General features: G+C 40.5%; 1 protein-coding gene across 8 annotated transcripts in view; it reads right to left on the bottom strand.

Annotated features, from left to right (window-relative positions):
* LOC140186043 (DENN domain-containing protein 1A-like) overlaps positions 1 to 18,114 on the bottom strand; it is a 630,918-nt gene that overhangs the window by 404,861 nt on the left and 207,943 nt on the right. For all 8 annotated transcript variants that reach the window (XR_011882770.1, XR_011882769.1, XM_072239859.1 and 5 more), the window contains one exon: positions 9,385 to 9,504. Coding sequence is in view for 6 of the 8 variants with exons in the window: in XM_072239859.1 (XP_072095960.1) it covers positions 9,385 to 9,504 (120 nt within the window). In the remaining 2 variants the exon portion in view is untranslated. The remainder of the gene's footprint in view (positions 1 to 9,384; positions 9,505 to 18,114) is intronic.

The raw sequence follows: 18,114 nt of genomic DNA on the forward strand, positions 1-18,114 counted from the left end.
CTTCATCCCGGTTCTCCCGTTTCCTCCCACGTTCCAACGGCATACAGTCCGGCCTAGTGAGCTGTGAACATGCTATTTTGGCACTGGAGTCATGGCGACCCTTGCAGGCTGCCCAGCACAATCCTCACTGATTTTATTTAACACAAACAACACGTTTCACTGTTTGCTTTGATGTACTGCACATGTGACAAATAAAGCTAATCTTTAATGTAGTTTTGCAAAACATAACCCAGCTCAATGAGAGGGAACTGAAATAACTCCTCCCTCGTTATCTAAAGTTACAGCTAGACAGAAGAAGAACAATCAAAAGATATAAAATTTTTTATAAAATATTGGATTCACCAATTTATGAAATAGGCAGGCTGGTTTATCATTGCCTCATAAGACGGACACTATGTTTAAATATTGTGATTTAAAAAACTGACTTTTGGAGAAACCCACTGTAAGCCACACAGTTTGTAATAATCCAATTAGAATACCAGGTATGGGACAGTAAAATAAACTCGAAGCATCAATAATGAGAGCACGACAGCACTGATGGTTAAACACAAGCTTTCTTCTCTGTAAGAGTACACAGGATGGTGGGTTAGAGCAGAATACGGTAACTAAAAGGCTGAATCGCCAAAACATTCAGCAACGTAGCAGAATTCAGTGAACTTGACAAATAAACAGACGGCAGTACAAAATTTTGGCTGTTTTGTGAAAATGGATGACAGTAGCAGCACACGGTTATCAATCAATAGGATTAATCTTGCCAGCTGGAGTTAGTAGTTATTTAAACTGCTGGGGAATCTCAACACAGACTAGAACCCAGAACCCGATGATTTTTACATGAGGGAGGTTGGTTGCAGATTCAAAGACAAAAGTAAAGGGAAGTCTTTCCCTTAATTACTTATCTTCAGTTTAATTTTTTTTTATTAACTTTAAGTACCTAGTGTTTAATGATCTTTTTCCATTGCAAGTTTCAAGATTGTTATTCTTCAATACACAAGCATACGGGAGAACAAAATCATTACTACTCTGGATCCGATGCAGTATAAAAAACACAAGAAGTGTAAAAATACACAATGAATATAATTATAGACACAATCCTATAAAACACAATGTACAAGTAACAGAGCGTGTCTGTATATACATTAGATTAACTTATATACATAGACTGATTGTACGTATCAGCACAAGGTAGCACAGGCGATGCTGAAACGTAGCAGTTAGCACAATACTTTAAAGTACCAGTGACCGGGATTCAATTACTGCCACTGCCTATAAGGAGTTTGTATGTTCATGACTTCACGAGTTTCCTCCGGATGCTCCAGTTTCCTCCTACAGTCCAAGGACATACCGGTTGGTCAGTTAATTGATAAATTGTCCTAGGATTAGGCTAGGATTACATTGGGGAATTGCTCATCAGCATGGCTGTATCTCTCTCTCATATATATAAAGCTAGGTGCAGGAGTGACTGACAGGAACTGACAAAAGTGACAAAGTGACTCTTGGCAAGAGGAAATATTCTAGGTAGCAGCAGTTCTTTAATTAACTTCAATGTTACTTTTTTAAATATCTCTGAATATCTGCCATGTTTATTTGAAAAGATAGTAAAACTGCAGTTTCAATAGCAGACAAAACCCCAGTTCTAGGGTAAAGAGTCTCTCCACATCCCTGAGGCCCATGCGCTGTTTGATCCCTGCCACCTGAATTAAAGACGTGCTGGGCCAGTTAGATCAGTTAACTGCATCCATCCTGCACAATGCAGACACGGAGGGACTGCAGATGGTAATTCTTGATCATGGCCTTGGATCAGCACACTGTCTGCTAAATAATTGTAATTTTAGGAGTAAAACATTCTGCAGATTCTACAATCAGAGGACATAGTCTCAGAATAGAGGAACGCCCATTTAGAAGAAAGGAGAGGAGGAATTTCTTTAGTCAAAGGGTAGTGAATCTGTGGAATTCATTGGCATCCATAGCTGCGGAGGCCAAGTTATTGAGTATATTTAAAGCAGAAGTTGATAGGTTCTTGATTAGTCAGGGTGTCAAAGGTTACAGAGAGAAGGCAGGAGAATGGTGTTAAGAGGGAAAATAAATCAGCCACAATGGAATAGCGCAGCAGACTCAATGAGCTGAATAGCCTAGTTCAGCTCCTATGTCTCATGAGTTTATGGTCTAGGTTCTTGGATCAGATTTCTATATGGAAAAATTTGAATATACCCAAAAAAGAAAGACAGCGTGGCACAATGGTTAATACGGTGCTTTACTGTGCCAGCAATCAGTGATCGGTGTTCAATTTCTGCTGCTATATGTAAAGAGTTTTCACATTCCTCTGGACAATCCAGTTTCCTCCCACATTCCAAAGACACACAGGTTAAGGTTAGCAAGCTGTGGGCGTGCTATGTTGGCACTGGAAGAGCGATGACATTTGCAGGCTGCTCCCAGCAGATCCATGGTCTTTGTTGGTCATTGATATAAAATGAGGCACTTCACTGTATGTTTCAATGCACACGTGACAAATAATATAATCCTTATATTGTAATTCCACACAGGTATAACAAATGGATAAATACAACAGGAAATACGTAGAGTACTAGACTACAAATTAGAATAATAAGATTTTTATGCTGCAGTGAATGATCTGACAAAATAAGATTTAAAATTACCCTCAACTATAAATAGATCCAGCATTGCTCTGCGCTAGTCTTCAAAATAAAGCCTCAGATCATAAGCCTGTCAAATCAAAAGCACAGTATCGTTACTCATCAAATCCTCGATTCAATCGCAGGTGCCTTACTGTCCACCATGGTAACCACTGAGCAAAAAAAAACAAAACAAGCAGTGAAAAAAAATCTCTGGGTTTCTTGAACAACACTCAGGTTCAGATAATGGTGCAGAACTTGTGATGGCACTGACAGCAAAACTGTCAACATTCACTGGTGTTACCATGTAAAACTGACAAGCGGCACCCAGCATCCACACACGTTCACTTAAACATAGAGGTTCCTGTCACTGGTGTCCTGCTCCTCCACCAGGTGTGCTGCTATGAAGGTCTGCTGCAAAAACTGAAATTCACATCAAAAATTACTAATTCTACATTGAGTACATCTGCCATTATTGCAAATGAGCATCCCGAGGAGGAGCCAAATCTCAATGGCAGGAAACTCCGTGCTTAGCTGGACGCCAATATTCCACTACCTCTGCGCAACAATGGTGATAAATGCTGTTTTGTTGTCATTACTCTGGACCGTTACATCAATTCAGTGTTGATCAAAGAGCACATTTGTTTCACTGCTGAGTAGGTAATATGGAGGACCGCAAAGGCAATTACACATCTACGAAAGAATCAGGAATAAAAATCATGAATGAAATTAATTAAACAAAAAATATCACACTGATATTTAGTGGCCACTTTATTAGGTACACTGTACACCTGTTCATTAATGCAAATAGCTAATCAGCCAATCATGTGGCAACATCTCAATGTACAGTATAAAAGCATGCAGACATGGTCAAAAGGTTCAGTTGCTGTTCCGACCAAACATCAGAATGGGGAAGAAATATGATCTAAGTGACATTGACCGTGGAATCATTGTTGGTGCCAGACGGGAAGGTTTGAGCGTCTGCTGATTCTCTGGGATTTTCAAGTACAACAGTCTCTAAACTAGCGGTTCCCAACCTTTTTTTATGCCACGGACCAATACCATTAAGCAAGGGATCCGTGGACCCCTGGTTGGGAACCCTTACTCTAGAGTTTAGAGAGAATAGTACAAAAAACAAAAAAAGCATCAATTGAGTGTCAGTTTCTGGGCAAAAAAAACCTTGTAATGAGAGGCAGGAAGGCAACAGTAACTTAAATAACTACGCGTTACAACAGGGACGTGCAGAAGAGCATCCCAGAACACACAACACGTCGAACCTTGAAATGAATGGGCTATGGCAGCATTAGACCACACCAGGATCCACTCCTGTGCCTAATAAAGTGACCACTGAGTGTATGTGACTAGATTTGTGAATTTTACATTTATTCAAGGAGATCTGTTATTCATTTAATTTGTCCATCCATGGTTGTTCTTGAGAAGGTGGTGGTGAGCTGGCTTCTTCAATCGCTGCAGTCCTAGAGATGTGGATATAGCCGTAATGCTGTCAGGAAGAGAGAATGCACCAGGGTTTTGACCCAGTGATGGTGAAAGAGGGTGATATTATTTCCAAGTCGAAGTCAAAGTCAAAGTATATTTATTATTAAGATTGTTATAGCCAGAGGTGGTAATGGGGGACAAATTTCCGCTGCTTAATAAATGCTCCCAATAGCGTGTACCTCTAATAGCCAAGGTCCAGCTCCTGGCCTTCACGTGTGGCTTAGCTACTAAGCTTGGCGGAATTATTTCTACTGATAGGAGAAAGGGCAAAGGTGGGTTACTAGCGTCTTAAAACCAGTCGCTTCAGGCAGATGGGTTTTGTCAGCCATGGTTGGTAGCTCATCTAGGAGAAGGAAAACTCTGATATCAAACCTCCACTGCATTGCAGCTATACCTACTCATGGGGAAGGATTTGGGAGTAAACCATGAGGGAAAAAATTCAGAGCTGTAGCCCCTAAGGCAGTCCTACATTGGGTTCAATAGTGACTGGCAACTCCTGCGATGCCGCTGGTACCAAACTGTATCGGTCTTTGCAGTTCCTTTGGGTTCATCAAATGCGTGGAGAGGGGGAGCTTGCTATATGAACAATAGCTTGCTCTTCATATTGTACTATCCAGGCCATCTGCAAGATCTCCCAGTGGCCACACATTTTAATTCCACATCCCATTCCCATTCTGATATGTCTATCCACGGCCTCCTCTACTGTCAAGATGAAGCCACACTCAGGTTGGAGGAACACCTTATATTCCATCTGGGTAGCCTCCAACCTGATGGCATGAACATTGACTTCTCTAACTTGCGTTAATGCTCCACCTCTCCTTCGTACCCCATCTGTTATTTATTTATTTATTCATTCATTCCCCCTCTCTCCTTTATCTCCCTCTGTCCCTCTCACTATACTCCTTGCTCATCCACTGGGCTTCCCCCCTCCCACTCTCTTTCTCCCTAGGCCTCCCGTCCCATGATCCTCTCATATTCTTTTTGCCAATCACCTGTCCAGCTCTTGGCTCCATCCCTCCCCCTCCTGTCTTCTCCTATCATTTCAGATCTCCCCCTCCCCCTCTCACTTTCAAATCTCTTACTATCTCTTCTTTCAGTTAGTCCTGACGAAGGGTCTCGGCCCGAAACGTCGACTGTACCTCTTCCTAGAGATGCTGCCTGGCCTGCTGAGTTCACCAGCATTTTTTTTTACGCGTGTTGCTTGAAATTCCAGCATCTGCAGATTTCCTTGTGAACTGGTAGAGATGGTGGGTTTGGAAGGGGCTGTCTGAGGAGTCTTGGTGAGTTGCTGCAGTGTGTCCTGCAGGTCAGGGGTTCCCAACCTGCTTAATGGTGTTGGTCCATGGCATAGAAAGGTAGGGAACCTCAGCTGTAGATGGTACATGCTGCTGCTGTCACTGCTATATAATGAGAGATTTGATTTTGTAGAGTGACAGAGAGAAACGTTGCAGAATCTATTTCTAGCTTAGGGCTGGCACGGTACTGTAGTGGCTAGTGTAATGCTTTTACAGTGTCAGCGAACCAGGTTCAATTCCACTGCTGTCTGTAAGGAGATTGTACGTTCTCCCCATGGATCTCCTCCGGGTACTCCAGTTTCCTTCCACATTCCAAAGATATACGGGGTCAGTAGGTTAATTGGACAGATGGGTGTAATTGGGCAGTGCTGGCTCATTGGGATGGAAGGGCCAGTTACCTTACTGTATCTCTAAATTAAAAAAAGAGAGACTGTATCTACCACTTGGTATCAGACTATTAATTGTAGTTGAAAATAAAAATGAGTATCAGTTTTAGAACTCCATACTGATCTGCAAAATGCCACACTTCAAGAGCTATATATGCCCACAATGGTTATGTGCATTTGGAACTCAAGTTCGGAATTTAAAAAATATATTCTTATTCCTGTCACAGATGAGATGTCACAACATATTGGTTCCCCTTCAAGCTGCACATCACCTTCAGTGGAAAATATAGTGCTGCTCCTTCAGCTCTGCGACACCTAAATCTCAAAATTCTCAATTTCACAACACTTGTGCTGCCTTCAACAGAAGAGAATACAGCAGAACAAAGTGGCACTCCAGCACCTCCCCAAGCAGCTGAAATGGGGAAATAAATACTAGTCTTCTTAGCAATTCGTCAAATAGGACTAAGTAAATAAATGAATATCAGATTCAGAATTAGGTTTAGTATCACTGTATGTTGTGAAATTTGTTGTTTTGTGGCAACAATACAGTGCAATACATAAAACACTATAAATTAACATGATTAAATTAAGTTAAGTAAGTAGTGCAAAAATAGTGAGATAGTGCTCATGGGTCCTTTGTCAATTCAGAAAGAGATGGCAGAGGAAAGAAGCTGTTCCTAAAATGGTGAGTGTGTCTCCAGGCTCCTCTACCTCCTCTCTGATTATGATCATGAAAAAAGGGCATGTCCTGGGTAGTTGGGGAACTTACTGATGGATGCTGCCTTTTTTGAGTCTTCGTCTTCTAAAGATGTTCTGGATGCTAGAGAGGCTAGCATGGTGCTAGTCCATCATGGAGTTGGCTGAATTTGCAACACTCTGCAACTTTTTATGAGCTTGTACATTGGCCCCTTGATACTAGACGGTGATGCAACTCGTTAGGCTACTCTCCGTGATATATCTATAGAAATTTGCTATAGTCTTTGGTGACATACCAAATTTCCTCAAATTCCTAATCAAATATAGTCATTGGCAAGCCTTCTTTGTAACTCAAAGAGTGACCCTTTTCAAAAGCTGACTTAGAAAGACTGGTTACCTGAGTTAATTGGAATGGTCTGACAATTTCTCCATGTTAATAAAGTAGCACGGTAGCATAGCAGTTAGCGTAACACTTTACAACGCCAGTTGTAAGATTGGACTTCAATTCCCAAAAAGGTTTGTACATTCCGTGACCCCATGGGTTTCCTCCAGGTACCACAATTTCTTCCCACAGTCCAAAGACGTAGAGTTAGGGTTAATTGTGATCATGCAATGTTGGTGATGGAATGCATTTCACTGTGTGTTTCAAAGTACACTTATTTTAAGTTCTCTCTGTCTCTTTAATAAACTCTTTAAATATACGTAAACACACAACCTTAATTACACTGTTAGGTAAAGATATGCACACAGTGGAAAAATAATTGATTTTGATAAATTAGGTTCTGGGAATCACTTAAACTGGACTAATGCATTGTTATATACTGGGAATTAGAAGTGCATGTTCAAACTCAAATATATAACGGGCCTGAGCTAAGAACCCATTATTTATAAAAGGTACTGTTCAGCTTGTAAATAAACCCTTGGGAAAGCAAAAGGGATTTTAGATTGTGTTCAAGAACTATCCAAAATAATGAGGAACATGCCAGTACATTAGGTTCATAGAGCATCATGTCCAGTTTCAGTTCTCAGTGGTAATAACACATTGACTACCTCCAGCTAGGAGAAAAAAGCCAAAATTTATCTGCTTAAACCCTGTGCTAGCCAGACTATATTTCTGTGAGTACTTTGCAATACAACTATGGTAACCCAATGACGCCCTTAGCATTGTCAATCAAGTACCGTCCCATCCATCCAACAATCCACCAAGTACACCTTATTATGGTGAAATTGTACAAGATGCTGGTGAGGCCTAATTTGGAGTATTACGTGCGGTTTTGGTCACCCACCTACAGAAAAGATTGAAAAAATGTAGAGAAAATTTACAAGGATGTTGCCGTGACTTGAGGACCTGAGTTAGAGGAAAGGTTAAATCTCCCCTCTGAAGATTAGGGGGAGATTTAATACAGGTATACAAAATTATGAGGGGCATAGATAGGGTAAATGCAACAGACTTTCTCCATTGAGATTGTGTGAGACTAGAACGAGAAGCCATGGGTTAAAGGTGGGAAAGGTGGAATGTTTAAGGAGAACATGAGGAGGACCTTTTTCCACTCAGAGGGTAGTAAAAGTGTGGAACGAGCCACCAGCGCAACTTGTAGATGCAGGTTCAATTTCAACATTTAAGAGAAACTTGGACAGGTACATGGATGAGAGGCGTACAGAGGGCTATGGTCAGGTGCAGGATGATGGGATGAGGCAGATTAATAGTCTGGCATGGACTAGATAGGCCAAAGGGCCTGTTTCTGTGCTGTGGTGTTCTCTCACTCTATCTGCTCATGAATACAAATTTCTAATCAGCCAATCATGTGGCAGCAAATCAACTCATAAAAGCATGCAGAGACATTCAAGAGGTTCAGTTGTTGTTCAAACACGAGGTACCCAATGAAGTGGCCACTGACACTGTAGCAACCAGGGACCTTTATTCAATTTTCACTTGTCACATCAGATAATGGTTCTGTTTCTTTAATTCAGCAACATGTAGTAATCACAGAATGAATGATTGCTGTAAGATCATTTACCAATTTGAAACCTACTGAAAGATCATATGCTACATTTCTGACATTAACCTTTCTTTTCTCCTCCACTACTTTAAAAATATTTTATACAACTCTGCAAATTAATGTGCATGCAAAAAATAGGTTGCAAAGATCCAACTGTTGTAGATTTAGGAATCTAACTTGACCTTTTGCTTGATCTTAAATATATATTGTCATTTCTATTGATCGGTCTGGTAAAATAAATTCAACAGAAATACTTCACACTCTCTTGTATTTGAAGCCAATTTTAAAGCTGAGTTTAATTCCCACTTTGGCTATATGATCCTATTAATTTTTTCAGCACCACACAATCAGAGCTTTATTTATACACCATTTCAAAGGAATTTAATTTAACGTACCTACTTGCTTACATCTCCTTCACTACCATTTCATTAATTCAGTGCAATGCAGCAATAAAAGATTATACTGTAAACCAAAATAGAGCTCTGAGTGCCATCGGGACATCCTAAACATTAATTCCAGCCTGCACAGACGTTAAGTAAGCAAAATTCCACATAAATACAGGAAGAGTACATAATAATGTCTTTTTACATTTTAACTGTAAGTAAGATTTGCAAAGTGTGACACAGGATTAAACTGACAGTTTTCTTTTCTTCAATAGAACACAGTTGCCCAATATAAATCTGAAACTACAACACACAAATAAATCTCATAATCAGAGGGTCTTTGTCCCCAAGACAATGCACTTAGGATTGACCCCTCAGTATAATGACCTGTTGGGAAAGGATATGAGAATCATGGCTGTCAGCTAAAACGTGGTATTTGTCACAAACCAGAGCCTAGTGCTGTGCTCTCTGGTTGGTTATGCATTTTGCTGTCTCACCTTAGGAAGCAGGAGCAAGTTTTAGCCCCAGAAGATAAGCGGCAAAATCCAAACCTCTGCTTGCTGTCAATGTCAGTGAGTACAAATGTGAAGTTCTGGCCAACTTGACTGACTGTAAGGCTGAAAGAGAGAACAAAGCAGAAGAATATTTTTAACTGACCGTAAGATAAAGTTGTCTAAGCAAATCATGTCACTGAACCAGCACAGCTGAACTCTAGGCCGGAATTCATTTTCAGGAAATAAATGGATACGTGCCACATTCCTTCTTATATAAAGCAACAGGTTGATCTAACGGAATCTACTATCCTCTTTCTCTTCCCTGTCTTCTTAATATTAAAAACAACCTTTCATGTTCTTTTTACAATTATTTCCCAATCTTTACACTTTTCTGTTGAACTTTCTGGTTATTATCTCTCCCTCAATGCACTTTCTTTCATTAGTTCTTAGCTCTGCCTGTAGCTAATCTCTGCACTCGCTGCACTCTAATGTTTTCTCTAATTAGTGTTCTGCATTTTCCCATCCTTTAACTGCAAATCATTACCACATCTAACTCTGCCTGTCAGCTTTCAGAATTACTGAATTTGGGTCAGGCTGTCCGCTGGACATTGTGTCCCAACTGTCGACGTGATACACAAGCCGGTACACAAGTCAGGTCAGTACAATATGGAGAGCAAGCTAATGCCCATGTAGCAAGCACCCACTCTCCATGCATCTGATGAATCGAAAGCAACAGCAGAGACCAATACAGTTTTTCACCAGCGGTGCACTGGAGCTGCCAGTCAGCATTGAACTCAGCGTAAGAACGCCTTGGAGACTGCAGCTCAGGATTTTTCCTTGGGGTTTATTCCCAAAGCTTTTCCCATGAGTCAGTGCAGCAACAAAGCAGCGGAGGCTTGAGATCAGAGTCTGCCTTCTCCTAAATGAGCTGCCAACCATGGTTGACAAGCCCCATCTGCCCGAAGCCACTGGTTTTAAGGCGCCAGTAATCCTTCTTTGCCCCTTCTCCTGTCAGTGGCAACGGTTCCACTGGGCTTAGTATCTAAGCCACACGTGAAGACCAGGAGCTGGATTTGGTTGTCAGAGGCTACTTGAGATGCATGTCATTCAGAGCATTTAATAGGTAGTGGGAGCTTATCCCCATCACCTCTCCCGGCTATGACAACCTTAAGGAACCGATTGTCATCACTCTGATTTATAGTGTCCTTGTCATCAAGGACACTATAAATCAGAGGTGGAAAGACTTGGGAATCCTCATTCAGGATGCAACTTGTGGGTTGAATTGGTGGTAAAGAAGGCAAATGCAATGTTAACATTCATTTTGAAAGTATTAGAATACAAAAGCAAAGATGAGCTGAGGCTTTATAAGGCATTGGTCAGCCTGCACTTGTAGTATCGTAAGCCATTTTGGGCCCCTTATCTGAGAAAAGATGAGCTGGCACAGGAGAGGGCCTAGAAGAGATTCAGGAGAATGATCCCAAGAATGAAATGGTTAACATGTGAGGAGTGTTTGATGGCTCTTGGCCTGTAATTGCAAGAGTTTAGAAGAATGAGGGGGGATCTCATTGAAACCTATCAAATACTGACAGACTGGATGTGGAGAGGATGTCTCCTTCACACAGATGATGGTGAATCTTTGGAATTCATTGACATAGATGGTCATGGAGGCCAGGTTTATTGGGTATATTTAAAGCAGAGGTTAGAACATACAACAGTACAGCACAAAACTCAAGGGACTGAGCTACAGGGAGAGGTTGGAGAGGCTAGAAGTTTATTCCTTGAAACATAAGAGAATAAGGAATTTCTTTAGCCAGAAGGTGCTGAATCTGTGGAATTCATTATCAGAGATGGCTGTGGAGTCCAAGTCACTGGGTATATTTAAAGTGGAGGCTGATAGGTTTTTCATTAGTCAGGGTGTTACAGAGAGAAGGCAGGAGAATGATGCTGAGAGAGGAAATAAAATAGCCATGATAGAACGGTAGAGAAGAGTCAATGGGCCAAATGGCCTAATGCTTCTCCCATGTCTTATGCTCATGTAAAATCAGTCTGAATTAACCATCTTAATAAAATAAAAAAGGTTACATTTTTACATGTTAACTCAGTTAATTTAAGTTTTTAAATATCACTGTTCCCAATTAATATTTGCCAACATTATATATCACAGATAATGCAAATTGACTGATGTTGACGTCTGACACTGCTCTTCTGAGGCCAGATATTAGCACAGTCTTTGCCTGTGTAACCACAGGAGTGATGAAAGCACAGCTTGACAGATTCTTTCAGTATTTCCATTGGGTGCTTCACCATCCATTTATTTCATCTTTGGTCTCAGCCATTATTTTATGTTGTTGTCTGAGAAAAAGAGACCTGGAGTGAAGTTCTCCCAGTCTGTTAAAATATATTATGTTTCATTCTGACCAATTCAGTTCTGGTACGTTTTGTAACACTTGCATCTCTCCTTGATCATCCATCACTCAAAAATTCCACCACCCACACCACATCTGCTGCAGAACTAAAATAACTTCCATTGATATTAATCTTTAATATGGAAACAACCTTCGAGCAGATATGTGTAACGATGAATACTGGGCCAAAGGAGAACATATTAGTGAGGGGCATGCCACGTTTTGAGTGGAGGAGGTGGTTTTGAGGGTATTCTTCAAGGAGATAGGCAGTGAACAGATGAATAGAAAAGGGAAAGGTGCACAAAAGACTAATTGGAGGAATGGAAATTAGCGGAGGATGGTGAGAAGTATCTGTTGTGTTGGAGAACCATATAGGGTGTTTAGGTCCACATCTACAGATCCCTCAAAGATGCCTCAAGTTAATATAGTGGTTTAGGAGGAGTATGGTGCGTTGGCCTTTGTTAGTTGAGGGTTTAAATTCAAGAGCAATGAGGTAATATTGCAGCTCTATAAAACTCTGGTTAGACCACACTTACAGTATTGTGTTCAGTTCTGGCTACTTCATTAAAGGAAGGATGTGAAAGCTTAGAGAGATTGCAGAGGAGATTTATCAGGATGTTGCTTGGATTTGACAGCATAGCATACCTTATGAGGCTAGGCTGATCTAGGGTCAACCTATTTTGGAGGAAGGGGAATGACAGGTGACTTGATAGAGCTGTACAAGATTAAGAGGACAGCCAGACACTTTACCCCAGGGCAGAAATGGCTATGAAAGGTGGCGTAATTTTAAGCTGCTGGGAGGAAAGTATATGGGGCGATGGTCAGAGGTAGGTTTTTATACACAGGGAATGGTACATTCAAGGAATGCTCTACCAGGAGTGATGGTAGAGGCAGAGACATTAGCTAGGCACATGGATGAAAGAAAAGTTGGGGGTTGTTTAAGAAGGAAGGGTTAGATTGATCTTGAAGTAGGTTAAAAGGCTGGTACAACATCGTGACTGAAGGGCCTGTACTGTGCTGTAAGCTTCTATGTTCTAATGTAAGAGGTACAAGAATAAGGATAAAAATATTAAATTGAAGCTGTGAAAAGATTGGGAAGTTAAGGTCGCAGCAATAGGGAAAAGTATTGTTTTGTGCGATTCATCCTAACTCTGCCCGATATTACTTTAAAATCACTTTCTTCACTTCTCCAATAAAATGTTAATCTTATCTGCACAGTTATAAGGTGCCTTTCATTTCACAATCTCTACAAGTTTTCATTTGGTGAATTTCACAAAACCTGCAGTATGTGACGGGGAAAATATTTGGTTTCAGAATTTAACTCTACATGCAGCCTAAATATGTAACAAATCTGACTGTTCAAAATGAGTTAATCTGCAGTATTTTATATATTTAAAGAACTGTAATGCTTTAAATGTCCGATAGTATAGCACAGTAAACAGCCCAACCCCTGCTGGCAATGTCAATATTTAACATACAAGTTACATGTTATTCTGCCTTTTTGGTTATCTGTGTTGACGGCAAAAGAGTTTACAGAGAATGGTGCAAAACAAAAAGCATCCAGTGAGGGGCAGTTCTGCGTGCCAGAACACCTTGTTAACGGGAGAGGCCAGAGGATAATGGCCAGAAGGTGATAGTAATGCAAATAACCATGTGTTACAATAGTGGAGTGCAGAAGAGCATCTCTGAATGCACAACACACTGAACCTTGAAGTAGATGGGTTACAGCAGCAGAAGACCTCGAATGCACAGTGACCACATTATTAGGTACAAGAGGTAACTAGTAAAGTGGCTGCTGAGTGCACATCTCACCTAGAATTTCAGTTAGGCCATAAAAAATGAAAAGTTATATCTATATAATATATATTCAATAAACTCCCCAGATAAAGTTAGACTTGCACATATAAATAGAAGTGAACATTTAATTAAACAATAATCTTATTAAGTGATTGTGTGGGCACGTGGCCAAGTGGTTAAAGCATTGGACTAGCGACCTGAAGGTCGTGAGTTCGAGCCCCAGCCGAGGGAAAGTGTTGTGTCCTTGAGCAAGGCACTTAATCACACATTGCTCTGCGACGACACTGGTGCCAAGCTGTATGGGCCCTAATGTCCTTCCCTTGGACAACATTGGTGTCGTGGAGAGGGGAGCCTTGCAGCATGGGCAACTGCCAGTCTTCCATGCAACCTTGCCCAGGCCTGCGCCCTGGAGATTGAAGACTTTCCAGGCGCAGATCCATGGTCTCGCAAGACTAGTGGATGCCTTTATTTATTTTTACTTTATTAAGTGATGAATAAATTCTGGCTGTCACACCACTGGGTTTTGGTGAGGGTTTCGTGGCCTTATGAAGGTGTGAACTGCAAAATCAGACAGTAAGCCTCAATAGCATTCAGTGCAAGGGTGCCAGAGGTGGGAAACGCTTTTTAAGTGCAAAAAATGGCAAAATAACAAAAATGATAAAAGAAAAATTGTAGATATATACTATCAGACCTTTAGGACTACAACTCCAAAATATCAGCCTACCCACTAGCTCCTTTCACTTCACCATAATGAATCTTTATACAGTATAAGGATTTCCTTACTCTAGGAGAAAAGTGATAGTCCATTCTTTGCAATGTGTGGGGGATCATTGTTACCATGAGCCTGAACAATTACACCAAAACTAAAACACAGGATCCCACACCCTTCTTCACAATCACAAATGTCCAGAAATACATCATCACAATAAGATCACAATGACACTGCACAACAAAATCAATCAGCAACTGACCATTTTCCAGGAGCCAGACCTTTTCCCCATCCCCCCGAAATGAACTCTCGCACTGAGCCAGCACAGAGCACGTGCCACCTTCTTTCAGACACCCCACCCATCAGTCACGCCCCCGCATCCCCGCCCTGCAACTGGAAGCAACAACAAACAGGACGCGTCAAAGAATGCCACTGTCCCAGAGTGCAAGTACAAACAGAAGTGTCCAGGCTGCATATGCAGCCGATAAACATTTAACATCAGCACTGCCGAACAGGAATAATAAGAATTGTGGGGCTGGTGGGGGGGGGGGGGGGGGAATTACTTCTGGCAGACCTACTGTCACACTGGCACTCTATAGTTAGCTTTGCTTCTGATTTTAGTTATTGATGAAGGTTGGGGAAATATAAAGATTGTAATTGTGATTGTTTTCTTACAACTATCATCAGCCAGGGCGTACAGGAGCCTTACATCCCACACCACCGTGTTCAGGAAAAGTTATTCAAAGTTCAAAGCAAATTTATCATCAAAGTCTATATATGTCATCATATACAACAGTGAGATTCATTTTCTTGCAGGCATTCACAATAAATACAAAAACACACGATCGAATCAATAACAAATCGCACACAAGACAAACAACCAATGTGTAAAATACAACAAAGGGTGCAAACACAAAAAGAAAGAACAAAATAATAATAAATAAGCAATAAATATTAAGAACATGAGTTGAAGAGTCCTTGAAAATTAGTCCGTAGGTTGTAGGAACAGTTCAGTGTTGGGGTGACTATAATTGAGAGGTTGTCTCCACTGGTTGAGAGGTGAAAACTGTCTCTGAACCTGGTGGTATGGGACCTGAGGCTCTGTACGTTCTTCCTGATGGCAGCAGTGAGAACAGAGTATGGACTGGTAGGGGTCCTTGATGATGGATGCTGCTTCCCAGTGATACCGCTCCTTATAGATATGCTCAATGGGTTGTTACTATCAACCATGAGACTCTTGAAACTGGGTGGGTAAATTCACTCAGCTCAACTCTGAACTGATTCCACAAGCTACGGACTCATTTTCAAGGACTCTACAACCCATGCTGTCAGCATAAATTTTTTGTTTGAACAGTTTGTCTTGTACATTGGTTGTTTATCTTTCATTGATTCTGTTATGGTTATTATTCTATAGATTTGTTGAGTCCGCCCACAAGAAAATGAATCTCAGGATTGTATATGGTGACATATATGTACTTCAATAATAACATTTATTTTGAACTCTGTTAGTATTCAGTTATGTACAGCATTTCATAAATTCTATTGTATTTCTTTCTTCCTGTAAATGCCTGCAAAAAATGAATCTCAAAGTAACATATGGCAAGATATTCCTATTTTGATGATAAATTTATTTTGACTCTACCTTTCCTTTATAATCTTTTTTCCAGCACATTTTTTAATTCTTTACATAATTTAACAATGAATTATATTCACTGGCCACACTCAGGTTGAAGAAGCGATACCGTATGAATATAAGTCCAGGTAGCCTCCAACCCGATGGCATGAACATCAATTTCTCCATCTTCCGGTAATGGCCCCTCCCCCTCACCATACCCCATTCCATTTTCCTTTCTCACCTTATCTCCTTGCCTGCTCATCATCTCCCTCTTTTGCTCCTCCTCGTCCCTTTCTTCAGTGGTCTTCTGTCCTCTCCTATCAGATTCCCCCTTCTCCAGCCCTCTATCTCTTTCGTCTATTGACTTCCGAGCTCCTTATTTCACCCCCTACCCCTCCCAATTTCACCTATCACCTACTACCTTGTATTTCTTCCTCACCTCCCTCCACCTTCTTACTCTGACTTCTCATCTTTTTTCCTCCAGTTCTGATGAAGGGTCTTGGCCTGAAATGTTGACTGTTTACTCTTTTCCATAGATGCTACCTGGCCTGCTGAGTTCTCCAGCATTTTGTGTGTGTTGCTTGGACTTCCAGCATCTGCAGACTTTCTCTTGTTAATGAATTAGATCTTGTATTTTGCACACCTTGGTTTAAATCTTATGTGCCTCAGAAAGGATTTTGTAATCTGTTTGGCTAAGGATATATACTCTTTTCTTTTATTGTTTACACAGTTCTCAGGTCTGCTGCTTAGACGGCAATATATTGTGGTATGCTAAATACCAAAGGTTCCAGTGTGAAAAGTCCTCAGACACCCTGTGGGGAATTGAATGTGCCAAGAACTACTCCCATTTCTTTGCTAGTGACCACAAAATCCAAGGCAACATGTTGGAATTTACTGTTAAAAAGGCAATTGAATTAAAGAATTACTGAATGAAACAGTAACCTGTAATCTAAAACCATTACGATTTAGCAGCACCCTTGAGAAAATGGAATGAAGATGCTTCATTACGGAAGTAGCAGATTATGCGAAGAATTACCTAAAAACTCAGTGCAAGTAGGAGATTAAGCAATAAAGAGCACTGTGGAAAGCACAGCAATTTAATGCTTGATAAATAAATGAAATATAGTGCAATCTATGGCAAAGAATAGCGGAATCAGAATATATATATAATTCAGTAAGTAGTACAAACAGAGAGCAAAAACAAATAAAACTAATTGAAGTAGTATACATGGGTTCACTGTCTGTTCAGAAGTCTGATGATGGAGGGGAAGAAGCTGTTCCTTAAACATTGAGTGTGTGTCCTCAGGCTCCTGCACCTCCTCCCAATGAAAGAAGGGCATGATTAGGGTAATGATGGATACTGCCTTTTTGAGGCATCGTCTTTTGAAGATGTCCTCGATGCTGGGGAGTCTAGTGCCCACTATTTTGTAAATTAAGTCACTATTTTGTTAATAAAGGCTTTAAAGACTGAGATCAAAGGTCAAGTTTGAGTTTAAGTTAGCACCATCTTGAAGAAATTGAACAGTGACATTGAATTCTGCAAATGGGACAAAAGAATAAAAATATCACCAACTCATTAATAGACAAACTTCAATTGTTTATCCTCAAATGATTATTGATGAAAAGTGGTGCATTAAAAATTGAGTACAGAGGCTCCACAGAATATGTCAATGATTGTCATGTGGAGATCAAATAACCTAATAATAAATGACTTTAAACCAGAAGATACTGGTATACTGTACACCAATTAAAATTTTTACAATATACATTTTGCATATTGCAACAGGTCATACATCTATTTTTAGTTGTGTTCCATTAGGATGCTTTTATATTTATACTTATTATGTGATTTTAATATGTTCTTTATGTGTTTTTATGCTGCATTGAATCCAGAGTAACAATCATTTTGTTCTCCTTTACAATCATGTATTGAAGTATGGCAATAAACAATCTCGAATGTGTATAGTGAGAGAAAGCTCCAATCCTTGTTTCAGCCCACAACCTATGGATTCAATGTAGTATTCACCACTTTTCAAGAAAAGTTACTTTTCCCAACATGTCAGGCTGACAGGCTGTCCGCTCTTGGATTGTACTCCTTGGAGTTTAGAAGAATGAGGGGAGACCTCATAGAAACATTTCGAATGTTGAAAGGCATGGACAGAGTGGATGTGGCAAAGTTGTTTCCCATGATGGGGGAGTCTAGTACG

The sequence above is a fragment of the Mobula birostris genome, chromosome 22 (genome assembly GCF_030028105.1).
Source record: "Mobula birostris isolate sMobBir1 chromosome 22, sMobBir1.hap1, whole genome shotgun sequence".
Taxonomy (NCBI): Eukaryota; Metazoa; Chordata; class Chondrichthyes; order Myliobatiformes; family Myliobatidae; genus Mobula; species Mobula birostris.